Source organism: Hyposmocoma kahamanoa, unplaced genomic scaffold (assembly GCF_003589595.1).
Source record: "Hyposmocoma kahamanoa isolate Upper Pololo Valley unplaced genomic scaffold, ASM358959v1 102, whole genome shotgun sequence".
Classification (NCBI taxonomy): Eukaryota; Metazoa; Arthropoda; class Insecta; order Lepidoptera; family Cosmopterigidae; genus Hyposmocoma; species Hyposmocoma kahamanoa.
The window spans coordinates 1,585,893-1,604,105 of NW_020653337.1; the positions used below are offsets into that span (position 1 = coordinate 1,585,893).

The 18,213-nt window shown below is 35.7% G+C and overlaps 1 protein-coding gene across 1 annotated transcript in view; it reads right to left on the reverse strand.

Moving 5' to 3' along the window:
- The window catches only part of LOC113236204 (inactive hydroxysteroid dehydrogenase-like protein 1), a 36,213-nt gene extending 18,988 nt beyond the window's left edge, over positions 1-17,225 (reverse strand). The window contains exon 1 of the mRNA XM_026472215.1: positions 17,063-17,225. Within this exon, the coding sequence (XP_026328000.1) occupies positions 17,063-17,225 (163 nt within the window). The remainder of the gene's footprint in view (positions 1-17,062) is intronic.
- Between the last annotated feature and the right edge of the window lie 988 nt (positions 17,226-18,213).

Genomic DNA, 18,213 nt, shown 5'->3' on the forward strand with positions numbered 1-18,213 from the left:
ATTTATGCTACTTACTTTAAGGGTAAAAATAATTCTTACTTTTTAAGATAAACGACACATTGTTAAAAAAACTTGCTCATACAAAATTTTCATTTCAAATCGCAGCATATTGAAATACCTAAATACCTGTGCACTAAATTTTATATGCAACTAACAAGTAAATTGTATTTCAAACATCATAGATCGAGAATATGTGAAGAAGCTAAACGGGTCACTACAACGGATTCGCGTCATCCAAGTACAGAGAAGCTGTAAACAACCTTAATTCAAATTCAAATTCAAAATAATCTTTATTTCATAGGTAAGCATTATTACACTTGAAATCGTCACAATGGTTAAACTCTACCGCTCATTCGTAAGGCAGATTCCCCTGAGAAGAATGTGCAAGAAACTCTAGGGGTTGCTCTTTGTAAATAACATTTACAATATTTTTTTTTTATTTGAAACATCAGAGATCGAGACTACCTCCATGAGCTAAACGGGTTACTACCACGGATTTTTGTCATCCAAGTACGCAGAAGTTGTATAATAACCTTTAGTATAAAGTTTTTGTTTCACTATAGTTTTAAACCTCGTGAAAGGCAAATTTTGTATATCAACCGGAATCTTGTTATACAAGCGTATACATTGCCCCTTAAATGATTTTTTGACTTTGTGAAGACGACTATCAAGAAAAGCTAGTTTATTTCTATTCCTCGTATTAATGTTATATCTGTCACTATTTTTCATAAATAAATTACTATTCCTTTTAACATAAATTACATTTTCATAAATGTACTGTGAGGCTAGTGTAAGAATGTTAATTTCCTTAAACTTATCTCTCAAAGATACCTTAAGGGTGCGTGTCCACGATAAGAAAGGTCGCCGAGTCTATGCAAGAATTCGTGTCATTTCTACACACGAACCGTGTACACTGCCTCGGCGGCGAACAAGAATGAATCTTTTCTACCCCCAACACGACGCGTTCTGCCGCTATTGTATGGGGCGGGATGAGGTGCATTGTCAGTAAACGAACGTCGGTACTAAAACGACAGCTTCCTGGAAGACTCCTAATGCACACATTCGTATCGTGTACATACTAACCATTTTCTCGTCAGCAACACACACGGCGTGTTTTCGTGGCTAGATCCGAAAAATTTCTTGTCGTGTACAAGACCATACTCATATTTTCTGTAACAAACACGTCGAATTTCTTAGCGTGTACACGCGCCCTTAGTATCAAGTTTTTGTTTTACTGTGGTTTTAAATCTCGCAACATAGCGACTAAAGCCAAAATGTAACAGTTATATAGCTGGCAAACGATTAACAACTTTGACGTCAGTCATTAAGTAATAAAGTTGCGTATATAATTATCATAAAATACATCAGTCATTATCACAAACGTATACATAGACAACTACGTACATATAGGCAAATGCGACAATGACATGGAGTTCGGAATTATTCGTTTTTTCCGAACTGTCCCGATGTTCAATGTTTATAATGTAAGTACCATTATTACACAACTCACGCTTTCGCTGACAGCGCAAAAAGTCATCCGAACGTCAGTTCTAATGCAATAACTCAAAACACATATTGAGTTTATGGTTTGTTTAACGCAGATATAATAAGGAAATATGGCAAATGTCATCGTTTCGTGTGATGTTGAATGTGTGCAATGGTGTTTGGTAACCTTGTATTACTATGTAGGTACGTACCTAGAAGGTGTCCTACATACCGACATAATTGTGTAATGGAATAATACGTGCTGGGAATTGAGGGGGTAACCGCAAACGCGTGGAATAACACCAAATATATGCTACAATAGTAATAGGGAGAGGAAATACCTAGCACTAGGACGTAGTATAGCCACCTTACCTATTTCTGCCGCCAAACAGTAATGTCAGCATTACTGTGTTCCGGTTTTGAAGGGTAAGGGTGCTGGTAAAATTACAGGCACACTGGACTTGTCAACTTACGTCGCTGAGTGACGGGCGCAATGACAGTGCCCTCAAATCTTAGCAGTGTAACTGTTATGAATAGGCGTGTATCCATCGAGTATATAACCAGAAATAGAGACGAAATGTCATCTAATTTCTTTGAAAACTATTCTGCCATATCATTACTGTGACAATTACGCTCTAATTGGCCAGCCCGAGTTCGAAACAATTGACGGGTGTCGTCACTTCAATCGACCAGTTTTTAGTAGTTCAGAGATTTTATCTTTATTACAATAAATACAGAATATTTTTGGAATATACGGAGACGTACACACAAGTCAGTTGTTGGCGTTTCTATATTTCAGTCCAAACGAGAGTTGATGTTAAGTGATGTATCACTGATGAGTTCTCTGGAATGCATGACCCTTGTGTTGTATATGATGTTACAAAAAATAAGTTCAGGTTGACAATTAAAATTAAACTCTAGCCGCAACGACTTCAATGTACAACGATCCAGAGCCCTTCCGCTTACTGTTTATAATTATTATATTACTAAAAAGAAAAACAAATTAAGTTAAAGAAAAAAAATACAGTCGAATTGTTTTCCTTGCGGAAAGGCTACAGATCTTTAGATCATGCAGCCCAGTCTTTCTTTTATATTTTTTAAATTTATATAGTAACCATAACTGTTGTAATCATATTATACATACTCTGTTAATGTGTACTCTATTGCTTAATAATCTATGATTTTTGTTTTGTCTTGGTTTTAACATGCGTCATTACATGCTTGCAAAACGAGATGGATAGTGTGAAATAATATATGTATACACTAATTCGCGATTATCAATTAATATTTTAATGCACAAATTAATCAAAAACCACAACATTAATTACCGAATCAACGTGTATAATTTAAAACTTTAAATTTAAGGTCACACAATTACTTAATTACTTAGTCAAATAACGAAATGTGAGCAACACATCTTTTTTTTTATAATATCAAGTGACGGGACCAACAAGTCGTCCGCCTGATGGTAAACTACACGCCTGCAAAAAAAAAGCAAAGATCTGAGGAACACTGCCACTGTGCCCATCTTCTTGAGATGTAAGTTAAGAAGCTCCTTGTGTAAGATAAGAGTTCGTCCAGGGAAGTACTGCCTCCGTACCTATTTCTGCCGCCATACGGTGATGTTAGCATTGCTGCGTTCCGGTTTTGAACGGTAGGGGTGATGGTGAAATTACGAGCACGTGGGACTTGTCAACTTATGTCTCAGGGTGACGGGCGCAGTGGCAGTGCCCCTCAGATATTTGCGATTTAAAGCTCTGAGTGGCACTGCAACGGTCAGGCGTGTAGCTTACCATCAGGTGTACAACTTGTTCGTCGGATATTATAAAAGAAAGAATTCCATTCCTGGACTGTGCGCATAATAAAAGATGATGAAAAGCGCTTATCACGCCTGATTAAACTCTACTGCTCATTCGTCAGACAGATTCCACTGAGAAGAATGAGCAAGAAACCCAAGGATTGCTCTTTGTAAATATACATTTGAAAAAAATACATTTATCGTCTACATCTTACAATATTTATTTCAAACCTTTTTCAAATATCTTAGATCGAGAATACCTGCAAGAGCATTAATATTTCAGGGTCAAAACCAAGGATTTTTATCATCAAGTAGGTACGCAGGTACCTAAGTACCTTTAGCACAAATATTTTATTTCACTGTAGTTTTAAACCTCGGAATCTTATTATAGAAGCGTATACATGCCCCTTAAAAGAATTAGTCACTTTACGAAGACGATTGTGAAGAAACTGTTAAGTTATTTTTATTCCTCGTATTAACGTTATGTCTGTCACTATTTTTCAGATAAATAAAATACTGTTCTTGACGTAAATTACATTTTCATAAATATACTGTGAAGTTGGTGTGAAAAAGTTGATCTCTCTAAACTCATCTCTCAAAGACACTCTAGGGCCCATATTGTAAATTACCTTATTCCACACATTTCAGCAGGACAACGGTTTTGGGTAGGCAAAGGTTCCACCCTACCATACAGCCCCTTCATATATTAGTATCTTTCCTTATTCTGATGGAAAAGGCGAGAAGCGTCTGTTCTTACTATACTTTATTTCATATGTCATTAAGGGTTGATGCTACATAATTGTATAGGACAGGATGTTCTTATGCTGCTTGATAATCGGCATTAATAATACACTATCGAAAATCCACAGTGACAAACTTGACATGGCTTGGCTGTACCCTACATGTGCGTACTTAAGAAAAAAAAATTTCATTTCAAATTTGCTGAAAATATTTGCGACGTGGCGATGAACGAACGTCACACAGATCCTTTTTTAATTTATGTGGCAATAAACCAAAGTAGGTCAAGTACCGATGAATTTGAAACGTAAGTTCGAAAAGGTTGTTGAAACCAAAAATTGATTGAGTTGTAAAATGTGCCAAGCTAATTAGCGCTACGATAGATAATCATAAATCAGCAAAGACTATAGTCGTGGAATTTTTTTGTTAAAAAAAGCATGCCCCTACTGGTGTGATGAACCAAAAAAAAGTTTTGTTCACCCTTTTTTATTTTTATCGTTGACTAAAAACACACACAGCTTTGTCGGAGTTGAACAGAAAGACAGTGGCGTGATCTATTGTTTTAGCTGATTATGTCACATGAGTACACGAATTGACCAGCCTATAGTAATAATGAACGTCTCACACTGGATTCTACTGACTACGAAGTATTAACTTATGCCACATTGTGCTACATAAGACTTTAAAAAGTCTGCACAGACAACAGCGCCAGTGCCTTATCGTCGCAGAGAAATTACGCAACTAACGAGCTATTGTCAGCTAACGTACTTGCTCAATGTATCACATAATGTGCAACAGAACATTATTCAATAGCCAACCTTTTCTTTACGATAGGTTGCGGTTGCGACAGAAATTTAAACACCATCTTAAGTACTTTTTATGGCAAATAATGAAACATGTGCTTGAAATGACAAATATACGCGATTTAAATCCGGAAAAATAGTTTCATTTCCCATGTGCTTAATATTTACACACAATTTTCACAAGTGTTTTATTTTTTTTAAAACTTACCCCAAAAGTTTGCTTATTCGCTTTCGGATTCGCTCTGGACCTTTTGGAGGGAAAAGTGTCGTTTTTATTTTGACTTTCATTTATTTTGTGAGTCTAGTTTAAAGTGGAATAGGATAGTGCTATTGTGCCTTAATCGAAGATTAAAACGCGAAATTATACGAATCTCGAACTAAAATACCCGTATCGGCTCGTTTTAAGGAATCCCGAGTCCATCCAAGCACGCCGCCTCAAATTGCCTATCCTCTTTGTGGCGGCCATATTTACAGAAACATAATTAAACTTCATGTTTAGGCTGATGGCTTTGCCAAAGTCGTAATAAATTTAAAAAAAAACTTATTAGCTTTCGCTATGTTCGTTTTATCTATTTGCCAAATTTTATTGAAATTTATTAACGGAAAGTAGGTGAAATCCAATAAACCGAATCCGTCCCAAAAATTTGCTATATACTTTCTTCAAATTCGAATGGGGCCACAACTGAGGTACCCACTTTCGAACAAAAAAGAACCTCCTCCTTTTTTGAAGTTGAAAAACAACTAAACCATTAGTTTGTTATAATTATTAATACAAAGATCGAACACTCAGAAAAATTCCTTCGATCCGGCCGGATTACTAACATACCGTGCCAGACGCTATACCAACTAAGCCACGGAACGAACCAACGGACCTCACGAATTTCTCTATGTGCTTGCGTCGTGTCTTTGTACTTGGTTTTTCAACGACTTTTTAGTCGTAGCGCCATCTATGAGAAATCTATGACAGATTTATCACCCAGTTAGTACCTTTACAGCTACCGATCAAAGGATTTTTTTCTGAGTGTTCGATCTTTGTATTAATAATTACAATCCACTAGTTAGTGGAGTAATTTCACAAAAAATAATTGAATATCAATTTAATAAAAATTTAATTAAGTAAACCATTCTTCACTTGGTAAAGTAGTAGTACCTACCTGCCTAAAACAAGTTAGTAAAAATACTTTGTAAGTGGCTGAAACGCCAACCGCGAAAAGCCAAAAGATCCTAAGATGGAAAAAAAATAAAGGTTTCTTACATGGAAACAAACTAGACAGAATATCGATTCTCTACCGAAGCGCCGCAGTCTTTCCTTTTTTATTTTTTCTTTTTTACAGTTATTCGCATTTACGCACCCAAAATTTTACAATTAAACATTTTCCCATAGATTTAACACGGTGATTTTTGAACTCTTTGATCTCAGGTCATAGGTCGAATTTTAAAATTTTGTTTCATCGAGACCTGTAGAATTAAATTTTGCAAGTTCGTGCATATCGGTGAATGGCCAAAAAATTTCGTTCGGAAATTGTGCAATAAATAAATTGTAACTGAATCGAGGAGAGTACCAGAACCAAATTTGTTTGTATTACCTAGCTAGGATGACCCCACCGTGGGTTTTAGGTTAGGTTAGTATATGAAAAAGCCGCACGAGCCAAGCGAGCAAGGCGAGCGTGTCGCGGTAGCGGCTGGCGAGTGCCAGAACCGAATTTGTTTGCATTACCTATACGGTACGACCCTCCTCTTGTGGGTTTAGGTTACGTTAGTATATGAAAAAGCCGCACGAGCCGAGCGAGCGTAGCGAGCGTGTCGCGGCAGCGGCTGGCGAGTGCCGGAGCCGAATTTGTTTGTATTACCTAGACGGCACGACCCCCTCCTGTAGGTTTAGATTAGGTTAGTATATGAAAAAGCAGCACGATCCGAACGAGTGAAGCGAGCGACTACAACTCGATCAAATTAGCTTGCATCGCGTTTACCACATTTTCTAAAGATGTGCGGTGCGTTAACATGACGAATAGTGTTGTGCGACACGTCCTAATACTTTATAATATCTGTAATAAGAAATAATATAAAAAAATGTATCATGGATATAGTTTTTTTTTAAATAAAAATATTCAATTAGATACATTGGTCAAACGGTTTGTTAGGGAAACAAAAATCGGGAAAAGAATAACTTGTCAATATGTGAAAATAGTAAAACATTAAATGGTGTAATGAAAAAAACTAACGTGTTTTCGAACAAATGAAACAAAATCTATTCAATAAAAATATAAAGGTTTTCTGAGAAACAAAATTCTGTAAATCATGTTTCTAACTTGTGATGACCAATGGCGCGAAATGGATCAGTATTTGAAACAATTTCAAATATTTCAGCAATGCAGTGCCAAAACTTGGTATATTCTGAACAAATCAGTGTCAAATGTTGACTACTTTAGCTAGTCGCTATTTTTCTTAGTTTTACACTTTGCAAACCTACCTTTAAAAGTTGCCATTTTGTTATCAACCTGCAAACGCTGCACTATTGAGTATAAACTCGTGCAAAACCCGTTATTTTGTTTGGTATTTATTATTTTGTCATCCGAGAGGTCACTCGTGTCATTTATTAAAAACTTGATCGTCATACATTTCGGAGAAGATTGCTTTACATACGAAATTCTTGAATTGTATACTCATATTATCGGGCAAGTACAATCAAATGTGACCGAAGAAGAAATGGGTGATAATGAAAATACATTGATGGTTGACAACGTTATATCCACGTTGTCAACCATCAATAAATGTCAAATATGACTTTTTATAGTAAAAAATATAATTATTGAAGTCAGTTATGACCTTGTGCTTACAGTATATTCAACAATTATTGAGATATATTTCTACAAAATAAGTAGATTGATCTTTTTCCTGATGTGAATATGTATAATACAATACAATACAATACAATACAATACAATACAGTACAGTACAGTGCAGTGCAGTGCAGTACAGTACAGTAAAGTACAGTTCAATACAATACAATATAATATAATATAATATAATAAAAATCTTTCTTTCTCTTTACAAAGGGTACAAAGTTTTATAATGTAATTTACATAAAAATGCTTAAGTAGAGTACCTTTGTAAGAGACTGGAGTCCTTATTAGGAACCAACCTGTGTGACAGATCTCCAGGCTCTCACCCAGCCCGATAAAATGGTGTTTGATAAAGCAGTTGCAATGTAAATATATCACAAGCAGTTTTACAAATATTGTAAGCTATTACAGAAAATAATAATAATAAAATGATGATGATAATTTAGTGGCGTAAGTACGTACAATTACAATAAGAAGCATAAGCAAATATGACATATAAAAAAGAGAAAAAAATATGTAACCAATCCAATTATCTTATATGTAACTGAATTTTGATAAAAATGTTAGTGCACTTTTTCGTTCCGAGGGCAGAACATTATCTCTTAATATTATGTTAAGGGGAACAGGGGAAGACTCGTTGATGTGTTCATGGTCTAATTAACACTGGCACTAATATTTATTTTATTCACTGTAACTTAACTACACTAAAATGTTTCATTCTTGTAGTCTACGCACTATATTTGTATTGTTTATAGTATAGCTTCTATGTTCCTGTGACGATAAAGTCTATGTTTGTGAGCTTCAGTGTGTATATATTTATCCCTTTGTCTTCGGGCTCTGTACCCAAATCGCGATGGAGTTTCTCGTTTTGTGTTTACCAAGGAGCGCTCACAATTTTCCTCAGTATTTTATTTTGCAAGCGTTGTATTATCAACTCAAAGTCGCGAAGAATCTCTCAAAGACTATTTCAATGAGTGTTTTTTAACATAACCTGTTTCAAATATGATTTTAAATGACCTTGATGATTTGTCAGATTTTTAGACCTGTGCGAAGTGGTTCTTTGTGGAATACTTTATAGATTGAGAAGATTCAAGCCCAAGGCAGACAGGAAGTTCGAACGTTTACTACGTAGGTACACAAACTAGGCTGTATTATGGACTTATTCTGTTTTTACCTTCGCATTAAAACAAAGCAAACAATATATATACTATAATACAGTACAAATAAAGTCTATGAACATTTATGTTCCCGTAATACAAATACAAAATTATGATTGGTTCTCATAGTTATAACGAGACACAGCCAATTCTGAACCACACAATTTACATAGACATACGTATTTCTCCATATACGTATATCTATGCATAGTAAATTGGAACTTTATACCCTGAATTGACTCTGATGATGACCCACCGAAGTCGAGACTTAATGCCTATAAAATATAGTAAACTGAAGCCTTGGCGTACACCACATAAAGATTAGATTTCTGTGGTGTAGGTATATCTATTTACTTAAAACAGCAAAAGAAAAATCACCAAGATTTAGCAGTGTGGTTTAAAATCTTTGTCTTTTCCTTAACGGAAAGAATTTAAAAAAGTTTACTTAATATATACACAAAAATAGTGACTTCGTAAGTAATAGTAATTGTAATGTAATGAATTTCCCTATGACATGTAATTTTTAAAATTTTAATTATTATCCAGTTAATTATTATTATTTTATTTGCTCATTTGAATTTTTATTTTATTAATTCTAAACTTTAGTTACTTTAAATTTTTAATTTTAACGTAGAACACTTCAAATATATGCACCACATATTCACCATACACTCAGTTGTTACTAACATAGTATACATAATATAGCTGTGTTATTTATATAATATAAATAACATAGCTGTCTGAAAATAAAAGATTTTTATTTTATTTTTATTTATTTTAGTACACAGACTTCCAAAATGGCCACTACTTACGCACGTATAGGATTAACATTTCGTTTTATAAAACCCTAATCATTTTTTATTTGTATTATGAGAATGTGTCGGTGTTACAACGAGATATCTATGAAAAATTCCGATTTGGATATTTTTATCTTAGGTCTAAAATTAAGTAGCAGTAGAGCTCTTTGTAAAATAGTACGTCCAGAGAAGTACGAACAGTAATGGTGACATTCTGGGTTCCAGTTTTAAAGGGTAATGATGCTGGTGAAATTATAGGCACATGGGACTTGTCAACGTATGTCTCAGGGTGACGGGCGTAGTGGCAGTGCCCCTCAGACCTTTGCGATCTAAGAATGGCACTGCAACTGTCATGGACGTGTCGCGTTGGTGTTCGTCCCGCCATTTGATGTTATAAAAAAATACAGAAAAGTTTTTCTATATTGACCGGCCGGAGATTGAACCTGGGATATCAAAGATGGCGACACCTTGAAAACCGTTGTGAAAGCCACTCGACCCCGCAGATCATCATATTACTGTATTCTAGTTATTATATTAAACAGTTTTTGTTACTTTACAATGAAATGTCTACATAAGTACGTAGGTTAACAATCTAGTACAGAACTTTGTAATATCGTATTTAACTCTTAACAATGTAACTTGATTGTTATCTTTTATATTTTATCAGTAGATAAACAATTGGATATATTATTGCTGCCCTTTTAACCCGAATCCATCACATCTGGCGACCTCGAGATGGAAATACCATTGTCGATAGGTTAGAAAGGGGCCATCAAAGGCAAAGATGAACAGCCGGCTTAATTTCCGAGCTGAGCACGGAAATCGCTTCTAAACTGTTCGAAATAGAAGCGGAAGCAGGGACTTCGAGGAAGCTCATTTCGAAGCTTCGTGTATGAAGTGCTGCTGCCATACAATACCAACTGGCCACCTTGGGTTCAGTTGAAAAGCGTGGCAAGAAGCTTATACAGGTGACTCGGATTTTGTAGAGACGAAGTTGCGGAGCCTTGAACACCACCGTAAAGTTGCGTAAATTTTTGTTGCCATTTTTGCGTAAATTAAGTATATGTGCTTGTCGGTATTCTGCAGGATATACCTTTTTTTAATATAAATAATAGACACACGCTTGGCCGCAATCTCACCTGATGTTAAGCAACGATGTGACCGTCTGTGGTACGCGTTTGCCTAAAAAATGCCTATTCACTAAAGCCCTGAATAGCCCCAAATTATACTTTTCGTAGATTATTCCATTGCATTGCCGTACACATCAGAAAGGAGGAAGCAAAGCGCTTAGTGCGACTAGGTGGTCCTAAGGATGGAGTGTTCCGGACCTTCTAGTCGACCGAAGGAGGAACGGTGAGGGTGGAACCAAATTGATAAGCTTATGCGCACACTCCCCGGATACATGTCATCCGATAGAATACCGACAAGCGTCCAAAGTATGTATGTAGGATGTAAGGGGTAGTTCCTATTTAATCCTAACCTACGTCTAGACGTAGGCTGGGTTTCGGCCCCTATGTTGTGGATACTCCAAAGGGTCACAAAGCATTAGACTTTCACATTTATTACCGAACGGCTATGAAGTGGAATTCCTTGCCTACAATCTTATACCCTGAACGCTATAACTTGTGCTTTTGCCAGGCGTAAGTGAATAGGAATTAAGTATATGTGCTCCATCATCGGCCAGGTCATCAGGTGGGATCGAAAGTGACAGTGAATGTAGTGAGAGTGAGAAAAAAACCAAGGTAAATCCATGTTATACAAATTAATTTACCACTAAGTCATACCGTTGTTGTCTATTCTATCACAGTGAGAAACAAACAAAAGACTGGTCAATAGAAATTTAACACAACAGGTTTTGTCTTCAACCATCGAGTGTATAACCAGAAATAGAGACGAAATGTCATTTAATTTATTTGAAAACTATTCTGCCATATCATTACGGTGACCACAGCGCTCCGATTGGCCAGCCCGAATTCGAAACAATTGACGACACCCGTCAACTGTTTCACTTCAAATCAATCATTACCGATGAAATGTGATTCCGTTTGTTTTGTAATTAGATAATTTGCCCACACAACCGCATGGAACAGCCCCACTAGTTAGAGATATTATCTTTATTACAATAAATACAGAATATTTTTGGAATATACGGAGACGCACACACAGGTCAGTTGTTGGCGCTGTACTATTTCAGCTTTCTAATTTGTGGTTTCAGTGCAAACGAGAGTTGATATTTAAAAGTGATATAAGGCCCGTTTGCCTAATGAGTTGCCAGGGATGGATGGCCCTTATTTCGTCTCTATTTCTGATTATATACTCGATGTCTTCAACGTAACAAGCGTCCAAAGTAGGTAAATTCTAATATTTTCTTTAATTTTGCTGGTGTTTATCTACTTTTAACCAAGTTAACTAACGATTACAAGCAAATACCGTCGTAGATAAATATAAGTTGATAAAATTAAAGATAAATAATCGAAACTCAACTTTAAGTATTGCTTTATAAAGGTCAAGCTTACATTATACTATAATGTGTAATCACGATAGGTAAAGATCACTTGGACTAAAACCGACATTTCTAAAAGAAACACGTAACGCCTATTGCGTCTTTGTTTAGCCAGAAAATTTGTACTGGTATATAGTCACACGTTGACGTAACCGTAAAGAGATGCCCACGAAATTACATATAAATATAGGTATTTTTTAAATAAATCTAACAATAAATAGGTTCGAAGAGTACCTATCTTTATAAAGATTGATATAAGCACTAAACAACAGAACAATATGGTTAGTTAGCGTCTGACGCGAGCCAACTAGGTATAGGTCTCAAAAGACCTGTCTGAGCTCAGTACGCCATTTTCGCGTATGGTAAGGTTGTGTCAGAGAAAAAAGGTTGTGTGTGTTGTGTGTGTGTGTGTGTGGTGGTATTTCATATCATCGGAAAGTCTTATTTTAATAAATTTTCAATTTTCTGTTTATCAAAACATTTTTTTTGTTACAAGAAACGAAAGTAAAGCTTATACCTCTGCAATATGGTGGCTTCTTGTTTGGAGAACTAAATTAATAACTCCAACTCGTCGTCGTTCAGCAATGAACCGCTAGATTGCAGCACATTGATTGAAATTTCAAAATAATATCAAAACGTCTAACTTATAATAATAGATTTTGATGGCATTGTACTTTCAACGATATGCCAACACGGTAAAGTTTAAATTATATAACAATCCAGAATTTATTTCTTTTCAAATTTAAACTACGACCAACCAATACCAAGATTTTGTAGTTTTTCAAATTAAGAATCATTTCAGTTAAGTCACTTCCATTGATTTTTCTTCCGTGAACTAGACTCAACACATGCATATGTACACATTGCACAAGTTTAGCAAAGAAGCAGATAGAAACTCGATGCCTCAAGCTTACCACGGTTATGTAGCTTCCTTATTAAGATACCGTACAATATTCTGGGACAAAGGAAACAATGTAAACTCAACTTTCAAGTCACGAAAACGACGTATCAAAACAATTTAAAAACTATTAAATTGGTTTTTAGCTGCAGTAGATGTCTTTGTGATAGAGTTCGTCCATCGACGTACTGCCGCCTTAGCTATTTCTACCGCCAAGCAGTAATTAAAGCATTACTGCGTTCCCGTTTTAAGTTCTAAGAGTAAGGGTGCTGGTAAAATTACAGATACATGGGACTTGTCAACTTACTTGACTGGCGCAGTGGCAGTGCCCCTCAGGTCTTTGCGATTTAAAGCTCTGAGTGGCACAGCAACTGTTATGGACAGGCGTGTCGCTTACCACCAGGCGCACGACTTGATCGTCCTATCACTTGGTATCATAAAACAAATATGTCATGTCATAAAACAAATATATGACAAACAATACGTCCGAATGCACCCACACTTGTTCACGGGAGCTCTATAGCCAAGACATTAAGCCCAACTTCGTTTGGAAGCTTGTAAAACTACCTTCACGCATTATTATTGTATATTATGTTAACGGAAGAAGAATAAGATGCAACCATCGTTTTATAAATCTCAAATCGTACGTACCCCACAAACTCGCGATTGATACCAATAGCCATCGCGAGCTCGCATAAGAAATCGTGTTTCCGTTAAACAGTATAATGCTCTATGTAGGCAGCAATACGCTTCAATATTCATCAACAAACATTTCAATTATCACCTCACCTATCCTCGTCAATCCAGACCATGTCCACCGAAGATACGCGAGGAGAGAATTGAAATTTTGCCATAAAATTTTTTATTTGCCTATGGAAATCCACCTTTATAATCTTTGACATTTGCATATATATTTTTTGTTGCTAATTAAATACTATTACGCATCCTGTTATTCTCATTTTTATTATTTTGACATTTAGTTACACTTTAAATAGTGTCGAGCCTAAGGTTCGACACACACTGGCGCAGAGTCGAAGCGTCGCGTCGCGTCCTGTTCTTCAACTACAATGCCTGACGACGCTCCCATTAGTGCGCCCGGATCACAGTGTGGTCGGCCGGCATCTGACGCCTCATTGCGCCCAAGTAAAGACGATCGAAGCCGCTCAACTGCAACCAAGGGTCGACTCGCGTCGACGCTTGACTCCATATTTGCATAACACAAATTTGTACCTTAATAATGGAAAAATAGAGATGAATATGCTATAGGCGAAAAACATGACCCGTCGGGACGTTTCGACTCTGCGCTGGTGTGAGTAGAGCCTCATTGGACCCATGGCGTCCGTTTTTATCCAAAAAATTAATAGACTGTCTGGATTTCTCATAGATGTCGCTACGGCTAGAAAGTCGTTGAAAACCCAAATACAAAGATACGACGCAAGCTATTTCCATGGCTTACTTGGTATAGCGTCTGGCACGATATGCTAGAAGACGTCGGTTCGAATCTGACCGGATCGAAGGAATTTTTTCTGAGTGTTCGATCTTTGTATTAATAATTATTTTTAAAAAACCTAGTTTTACTTTCTAGTATTTAAGCTTTTATTATCTTTTTTACCTTACCTGTATATTTTCGAAATAAAACAATTCATTTTTATGGCGTGGGATATTATTTAGAAAACATGTCACACGTACTTTAGTCCGAAGTACATGTGAATAAATATACAATACACCTTCAATATGTTTGTAGACTTAACGTTTTACTAAACAATACGAGTTTCCATTAATTAAGAAGAATTAAAATTTAAAAACATCCGATATCAAACAGAGTCCAAAAAAAGTCAATAACATCGTCATTTTTATCATAAAAAAAATAAAAAAAATCTGAAAGCGAGTTATTAACTCGTTCATATTTTATTAACACGATAATTGTATTGTAAGTAGGTAGTTGAGACGTAGGGTAGTCTACACACTGACTTGACTTCACCAAAAAGTCAAGGTTACCATATAATAACATTGTAATATCATGGGATTTCTATACTATACTATATAAGTGGAAGAAAATAAAAAATTATTTCATGATAGAGATCCCTACACTAACTGGGAAAAGATGGGACTTGTCAACTTGTGTCTCAGGGTAGGACAGGGTAGGGCGCAGTGCTAGGTAATTTTTAGCAAAATACCAAAGATTTAAGATGATTTAAAATAAAAAATCCGACGCGTTAGTTCATTAGAAAAACAAATATACACGAGTTAGATCCGGAATAAGTTTCATTGAAATCAGTTACAAGAAAGTACGCGAAACCGGATTCATCCCTGAGTTTGCCAATCAAATATAAATGGAACCAATACTGATGTACCCTCTTTCCAATAAAAAAAGAATCATCTAAATCGCTTCACAAATTATCGTGTAACATACACACAATAAAAAATAGCCGATTTGAGAACCTCCTCCTTTTTTGAAGTCGGTTAAAAATAGTTTCATTTACGTGGGAAGATCACAGACTTATGTACGATCCATAGGGTTGCTAATGGGACTCTAGTTGTGGGGCTGCTGGGGCTGCATTCTAGCGTTCCTACTCGATATATGCGTCGCCCGCGAGTCTTCACTAATACCACCATCAAATAACAATGTATCACAAAATAATCCACTGCACTGCCGCTACTACAATGATGTCTGTGGTATAGATTTTGACATATTTTCAAAAAGTTTAAACAATTTTAAGAGATGTCTTCAACGTTTGTAATTTCTTTTTTTTTAATTGTTTTATTTTATTTTTGTAATGAATGATTTTAAATTTACTTAATTTTTAACATTATTTTGATTATTTCTTAATATTATTCATTCATAATTCATCCGTTAATTCCCAAATTTCATATTATTTTAATCAGCTGTGTGTAGTTATATAATTTTTGTTCTTTGCATAACCTGTGTAATAATAATTGGATGACCGTAGCAAAGAGTTGTACTGATAAAGTTATTTTAAGTAAATGTGACTTGTGTATTTGTAAGTATACATATTGAATAAATAAATAAATAAATTTCCAATTATAACGCCTCTTTTTGGGTCGGGGCTTAAAAAAAGACAATCAACGACGTCACACAACGAATAATAATAATAACGCACGCACTCAACATAGCCCACCGCACATTACACCCGAACTCAGGAGAGAAATAAATGTAGGCCATACAAATATTTCTCCCGGCCCGAGAATCGAACCTGGGATCTCTGCGTGGCAAACGGAGCAAAATATAATAGATACTTATATCTCGCGGTTTAGTTTTCCGTACTTTTGATGATTTTGCTTTGTTACACAAAGATCTATAAACATTTGAAAAAAGAAACCTACAATTTTTGCAATTTTTTAAAATACCCTCAAAACAGCGTACGGCGATTACATCTAATTCAATATAGGAGGACATGGATGCAACTTGACGTCATGAATTGCACGATTCGTTATATCTGCATGGACAACTGGCCATGAACTGACATTCTCCTCAAAACTTGTTTCCAGTGCACCGGTGCAAGCTGTACAGAGCACGTAAAACATTGTCAATTGTTTAATCACTTGTACCACAGTTTAATTGTCCATTGTTCAATCAGCCAGACGAGGAAGACTTCGAGTATGAATTTTCGGCAATGGACGCTCGTGACATGACAACAAGGGTTAAAAAATTAATTTAATTACTCCATCTGTCAAAGAAACCCTGCTACCGATAACCCAGGTAACCGGAAATCACAGAAGTTTTTCATTATAATCAATTCGAACTCAATTGACCTAGCTTTGACGCAATATAAATAAGCGATGAGGTACGGACAGTAAATACCAGCTGATAAGATATTTATTACATAACTAATAAGTATTTTGTAATCACAGTTGTACGCGCAGGAGCAACGCCGATGAAGGCCCTTTCGAAAAAGGCAACTAGGCTTTCAACGTTGAATTTGTTTATCTACAAAGTCAGTACTAGGTATAACCTCTCTCGTAACACCAAAACATAGCAGCTAAATTTAAATCATCGGCAGTTAACAGCTCTAACTCACCGGCCCACGGTCCATATTTCTTCACCAACGACTGTTCCTCAGCTGGAAGGAAATACGGCATCAGGTACGATGTCACCAGCTCCAAAACACTCCACAGGGAATCTACTAGGACTAGACACACTGCAATGACCCCAATCAAAGCTAGAACTAACATTAAAAACATGACTTTAAATTAAATTTTATATTTATTAAAACTAAAATTGAACTTTGTTTTTTGACGCTGTTTGAGACGGACTTCTAGGTATATTTTGACGTGTGTCAAAGAAAGAGCTCGAAATGCACAAGTCGTAGCTACATCACGCGCCGATGTGCACTGGATGCCGAACCAACTCTCATTCAAGCGCCGGCCGTCCGCCGGAGAAACGACGACCTACAAAATAAGTCTTATGTCACCCCAACTAACGCCTGTACATTTATTAATAGCAAAAATGTTTATATACTTCTTTGCCAAAAATAAGTTCCACTTTTTGAATTTAATAAATCAAAAATAAAATTTAAATACTTATTTTTTATAATTTGATTTATTGGAACACTTTTTTATACTTAAATTTGGTTTGATTTTCTTCTGTGTACACGTATTTTAACCCATTTCGAGCTTCATTATACATTTTTAGTACCCAGGTATCTATTATTAAACTGTAGTCAAACCTGATATATTTAAAAGCATTCTGGAAGACTTTAGCAGCATATAAACTGGAAAACCCTGCCAAATTAATTTATAAGTGGCGTCAGCATGTAACTGGTTAATATATATGAAAAAAAAAATCGATTATTTAAAAAGAGCACATTTACAATATATTTGAGTTTCAAATAATATTGTCACTTTGTTATACATTCAGCCGTTGAATGTTCTGTTGTTTTCAAAGACAAAGTCAAAGATTATTTATTCCATAGGTAAAATAAATTTACACTTGAAAACGTCACATTTAAACTACTGCTCGTTCACTACGCTGACCTCCCTGAGAAGAACGAGCAAGAAACTCTATTGCTTTTGGATTGCTCTTTTCAAATAAACTTAAATGCTATGGAATACACTTTGAATCAAATTTGTGTGGATTCTGGAGCCATGTCGTCTTTCCATACATCTTTATCTAACACGTAGTCTTCAATTTTGTAGTATGATTTTTCGATCAAAATATTTCTAATGTAGT